The sequence below is a fragment of the Epinephelus moara genome, chromosome 5, assembly GCF_006386435.1.
Source record: "Epinephelus moara isolate mb chromosome 5, YSFRI_EMoa_1.0, whole genome shotgun sequence".
Taxonomy (NCBI): domain Eukaryota; kingdom Metazoa; phylum Chordata; class Actinopteri; order Perciformes; family Serranidae; genus Epinephelus; species Epinephelus moara.
The window spans coordinates 1042979-1048978 of NC_065510.1; the positions used below are offsets into that span (position 1 = coordinate 1042979).

Genomic DNA, 6000 nt, shown 5'->3' on the forward strand with positions numbered 1-6000 from the left:
TCTTGGTCTCTCAAAAAGGATATCAGTACATACGTAGATTAGTTAAACCATCAGTAGGCCTAATACCTACCTTTTCATCATCCACTGCTGCTCAGTGACCTTCAGCTGCAGGCTGTGAATGTGAAGCAGGTATAATCTGCAAAGTGAGCCTAAAAATGCTGACTGTGATCAGCTGAGTGTGTCTTTTTGAACTGAGCCATTTTACTCACATTTAACATTGATAAAGATGGATTGAGATGATGCCTTCCCCAGCTCGTTCTCAGCTACACAGAAGTACTGTCCAGAGTCAGAGGACCGAATGGACCTGAGGACAAGCTTCAACTGGTTCCTGGAAGATTGGATATTCCATGTTTGTTTACTGGGAGAAAGACCTGGATTTCGGTTTTTCTTGTACCAGGTGTACTTAGCTGCTGGTTTAGCATCACTGCTACAGGTCAGAGTCACTGAACTGCCCTCCACTATCTCAGCAGAGGGACTCACTGACACAGGAGAAAGCTTTGGGGCATCTGCAGGAGGACATATGAACATTGATTAACTTTGGTCTAACAATGTGTCGGCCAGTGTCTTCCTGACACAACCACAAGGAGTGTGTGCCGCAGTCTGATTTGTAAATCCTAAACACATCTGTGGGTTAGCATCACTGCTACAGGTCAGAGTGACATCACTGTTCTCTGTGATTTGTCCAGAGGGACTCACAGAAACAATAAGAGACTTTGGAGCATCTGGAGGAGATAATGTGAAAATAAATTAAGTTCAATAAGAAAATGATGTATCATGGTGTGTGTGTGTGTGTGTGTGTGTGTGTGTGTGTAACAAGCAATGTACTACTACTTGTGTGTGAAAGGCAGACAGACACTGTCACATCTTACCCATATTGGCTTCAATTAGTTTGCTGCTTTTAAACGAGCTGTTTCACTTACATTTCACATTTATAGAGATGGATCCAGATGTAGTTGTCCCCAGCTCATTTTGAGCTGTGCAGTAATATCGTCCAGAGTCAGAGGACTGGATGGAGCTGAAGACAAGCTGTGGTTCTTCACTGAGACGTCTGAGGTTTCCATTCTTGTACCAGGTGTATGTAGCTGCTGGGTTAGCATCACTGCTACAGGTCAGAGTCACTGAACTGCCTTAGCATCACTGCTACAGGTCAGAGTCACTGAACTGCCCTCCACTATCTCAGCAGAGGGACTCACAGAAACAATAAGAGACTTTGGAGCATCTGGAGGAGATAATGTGAAAATAAATTAAGTTCAATAAGAAAATGATGTATCACGGTGTGTGTGTGTGTGTGTGTGTGTGTGTGTGTGTGTGTGTGTACTACTACTTGTGTGTGAAAGGCAGACAGACACTGTCACATCTTACCCATATTGGCTTCAATTAGTTTGCTGCTTTTAAACGAGCTGTTTCACTTACATTTCACATTTATAGAGATGGATCTAGGTGTAGATGTCCCCAGCTCATTTTGAGCTGTGCAGTAATATCGTCCAGAGTCAGAGGACTGGATGGAGCTGAAGACAAGCTGTGGTTCTTCACTGAGACGTCTGAGGTTTCCATTCTTGCACCAGGTGTATGTAGCTGCTGGGTTAGCATCACTGCTACAGGTCAGTGTCACTGAACTGCCCTCCACTATCTCAGCAGAGGGACTCACTGACACAGGAGAAAGCTTCGGGGCATCTGGAGGAGAGGGTATGAACATTAATTAACTTTGGTCTCAAACAATGTCAGCCAGTGTCTTTCTGACACTACAACCAGGAATGTGTGTTGCAGTCAGATTTGCAAACCCTAAACAGAACTTTAATGACATTAAACTGTTTGCTGCTTTTAAGAAAAGCTGTTTCACTCACATTTCACATTGATAGGGATGTAATTAGACGTCCTCCTCCCCAGCTTGTTCTCAGCTGTGCAGTAATACTGTCCAGAGTCAGAGGACTGGATGGAGCTGAAGACAAGCTGTGGTTCTTCACTGAGAGGTCTGAGGTTTCCATTCTCCTTGTACCAGGTGTATGTAGCTGCTGGGTTAGCATCACTGCTACAGGTCAGAGTCACTTCTCTGTTCTCTCTGATCTCCCCAGAGGGACTCACTGACATGGGGGAAAGCTTCGGGGCATCTGCAGGAGGACATATGAACATTAATTAACTTTGGTCTAAAGATGTATACACCAGTGTCTTTTTGACACTACCACTAGGAGTGTGTGCTGTAGTCACATTTGCAAATCCTAAACACATCTGTGAGGTTATTAAATTGTTTGCTGCTTTTAAAGAAAGCTATTTCACTCACATTCTACATTGATAGAGATGGATCTAGATTTAGTTGTCCCCAGCCTGTTCTCAGCTGTGCAGTAATATCGTCCAGAGTCAGAGGACTGGATGGAGCTGAAGACAAGCTGTGGTCCTTCACTGAGAGGTCTGGGGTTTCCATTCTCCTTGTGCCAGGTATATTTAGCTGCTGGGTTAGCATCACTGCTACAGGTCAGAGTCACTGAACTGCCCTCCAATATCTCAGCAGAGGGACTCACTGACACAGAGGGAAGCTTTGGAGAATCTGCAGAACAACATACATAAAGACACATTTCATTAATTAATAAAAGACAGAATTACAGCATCACAGTTGTAGCCCCCCCGCCAACCAGTCAAGTTGCAGTTAGTGTCATCAATTCAGTATCTGACCCAAGTGTTTTTGTAGAACATTATGATATCACAGTGAAGTTGACCTTTGACCTTTTGGATATAAAATGTCATCACTTCCTCATTTTGTCCCATCAGACATTTCTGTGAAATTTTGTTATAATCAGCGTATGAATTCATGAGTTACGGACAAAAATATGTTTCGTGAGGTAACAGTGATCTTGACCTTCAACCTCCAAATTCTAATCAGTTCATTCTTGAGTCCAAGTGGACATTTGTGCCAAATATATGGTAATTCCCTCAAGGTGTTCCTGAGACATTCACGAGAATGAGACGATCTGATGGACGGACAGAAAGCCTGAAAACATAATGCCTCCTGCCACGGCTGTCGCTGGCACAGAGACATAAAAATCACCATACACAAAATCATTCACAGCATGAGTAATACAGTGGATCATCTGGTACAGAAAATATTTACATGTTTTTCCTTCCACTGTGAAAAATCATTCTAATTTAAGTCAACAGATAATGCAAAAATTGAATAAGTGACACAATGTAAGCTCAAATATTAGACATGAAGAGGGTAGTTTGTCACATTAAAGTCCACTGACTGTAAGTCTGAGTGTTATTAGTGACACTTTGGAGTAAACTCACACACTGGAGGAGAGCGGTGATCCTCATGTCCTTTAACAGCACAGGAATAGCTGCCATCATCGTTCACAGAGACGCTGTGAGAAGATGTTTCTTCTTCCAGTTTCTCTCCATTATTGTACCAGACATATGGAGTGTGTCCAGCTACATTACACCTGCCCTGACACTTCAGCTCTGCCTGGGTGGATGATCCTTCCACCAGCACCTGGAGATCTAGATGTGTCAGGAAAGAGCGGAAACGTCATTTCAAACCAAACCATAAAGTAAATACATGCGAACAGACACAGAAATAGTCACAGTAGTGTTTCCTAGACACTGAAATATTGTATCCAGATATTCCACTGAAAATGTTACCTGTGACAGACAAAGTGACTCCAGGTGAACCAGTATAACCACTGGGATGGTGTGTTGTGAACCTGAACTTGTACACAGCTGCATCGCTCTCTCTCAGGTCTGTGATTCTCAGAGTGCAGTAGTCATCACGAAACAGATACTGCACTCGACCTGTGTAGTCTCTGTCTGTTGTCAGATCCACGGGTTCTTTATTACTCACTTTAGTAAACCAGAATTTTGTTTTAACCATATCAGTTTTATCTTCTTTTCTGGATGGGTATCTGTAGCTGCAGTGTATTTCCACTGTTGATCCTTTTACAGCACAGATCTCAGTAGAGGTGTAAGTCACTCCCCAGCCATCCTGACCCTGTATCACTGTAACACAGAGCACATCAGGAACCACAATCAGACTCAGAACATCAGAGCAAAGACTGAAATTTCAAAAAGAGATTCTTCAATATGGAAACGTGCTAGCCAGGGGTGTCGTTTCAGCAAAAGCTAAGGTATGGCAATATGACATGACGTCACAGAGCTACTGATGATGGAGTTTCAAAAATATGAACTTTATAAAACTTCACTTTGGTCTTTGACCTGTCAGAAGTACATACTATGCTATTGAAAACTGTTTCAAAGGACATGAAGCTGTTTCTCACATTCATAATACCTCATGTCTGCATGTAATGCACGACTTGGTGAGAGCAGTGAAAACATCGGACCGATTTCGGCGCATTTCAGCACCGCGGACGTTTAATTATCATTAGTTATGTGTTTAACTTCACAGAAAATAAAGAAAATAAATTAATTACAAGCTCATTTCTAGAAGATAACCAAGGGGTCCGGTGTATGAAACACAGTAAAACAAAGGCCAATTTGGTACAATACTGTATAGGCGAATTTATTGGAGTGTCTCCAGAGACCGAAAATACAAGCTTAACATGCCGACATGAAGAAAAAAACCCACATACAATCAGACAGGCTTCAAGACATCATTTAGACAGGCTGTCTACAGCAGCAGAGCAAAATGCTTTTACAACACATAGATACCGTATTTTTCCAAACAGTAGCCTGGGCGTTTATTTCACAAAATCGATTTTGACCCCAGGCGTTTCAAAGAACCAGGGGCTATTTGCTCAAGGCTTTTTTTTTCTTTTTTTTTTTTTGTTGCAGCGACCTGCACCAGGCCGTTATTTGGTTACAGTTCCTGTCCAGTATGTTTTTTAGTGCAAAAATACTGTATAATGTAGGGGTGAGTTCATGTACAAAAATCTCTAAACATTTAGAGTGGGCCATTTTTTCCGTGTACACGTGTACCGGGCGTTTAATCGGACCGGTGTTTAATACGCAAAATGGGGTCAAACCCCCGGTGGCTATTAGGTGCCCTGTGGCTATTTGCCACCGGGTGACTATTTCGAAATATATGATAACTCACATAACTCATAAGTCACGGAGGAGCGAAGTGGCGAACAATTTGATTCAATAACACTCGTATTCACTGATGAGCATATTATTGTCACTGATGAGCATATTATTGACCTATTTAAGTGCAATACAATGAAAACAACCAGCCAGTGCGCCTGAAGTAAGATGACTACAGAACCTCTCTCTTTTTTTTCCTCCCGATTTGTTTGTGATCTGTTTTTCCTTGTATGCACAAGTTATTATCCTATGGGAACAAGTTTATATTGTGTGTGTGTGCAAGATAAATAAGTTGTCTCCCTGATATAGTAATGTGTGTATACAAGATAATTCTCTTGTGGGAGCAACCTATTAATCTGTATAATTATCTTGTGCATACACGATAATAACTTGTGTGCACAAGATAATTATCAGCTGTGTATAAGATAAATAAGTTGTTCTCACAAGATTTAAAAAAATTGAAAATAAATCACCTTTCAGGACTTAAAGGGCTCCTTTAATATTAACATGTTTCTGGGGAATAGGTTTTCTCTTACAGTCACTTACTAGTCCATACCCGTTGGTAGCTTTGTCACCTTCTACCTATGCCAGTCCTCAATGCCTATGTGCAGTTTCACATAGATTGACCACATCAGTGTGTAGAAAAACGTGGGACAGACAGAATGACTGACTGACAGAATGACACACTGACAGTTTCTGTGATTATGTACAGCATACCATACCATGACTTAGTCATACCAAACATTAGAAAAACAACAACATTGGTCCACAGGGGGAGCCACAGCGATCGGTCGCATTTTAGCCATGTTTAAGCATTTTTCTGTTGTTATAGCGCCACCCAGTTGCCAATTAGAGTTAAATTTCTCCAGTCACCTTGAGGCGTCCTGTTCTACATATCTACCAAGTTTAGTAAAAATCCATATGGCGGTTAGGCCTAGATAAGAAATGAGCTCTCTAGCGCCCCCATTTTGTTTG

General features: G+C 41.8%; 1 protein-coding gene across 1 annotated transcript in view; it reads right to left on the reverse strand.

Moving 5' to 3' along the window:
- Window positions 1–6000, reverse strand: part of LOC126390465 (hemicentin-2-like) — a 93045-nt gene that overhangs the window by 83222 nt on the left and 3823 nt on the right. The window contains exons 2-7 of the mRNA XM_050044784.1: window positions 3631–3984; window positions 3280–3489; window positions 2279–2542; window positions 1845–2108; window positions 1414–1674; window positions 210–506 (exon numbers count right to left, since the gene is read on the reverse strand). Coding sequence (XP_049900741.1) covers window positions 210–506; window positions 1414–1674; window positions 1845–2108; window positions 2279–2542; window positions 3280–3489; window positions 3631–3984 — 1650 coding nt within the window. The remainder of the gene's footprint in view (window positions 1–209; window positions 507–1413; window positions 1675–1844; window positions 2109–2278; window positions 2543–3279; window positions 3490–3630; window positions 3985–6000) is intronic.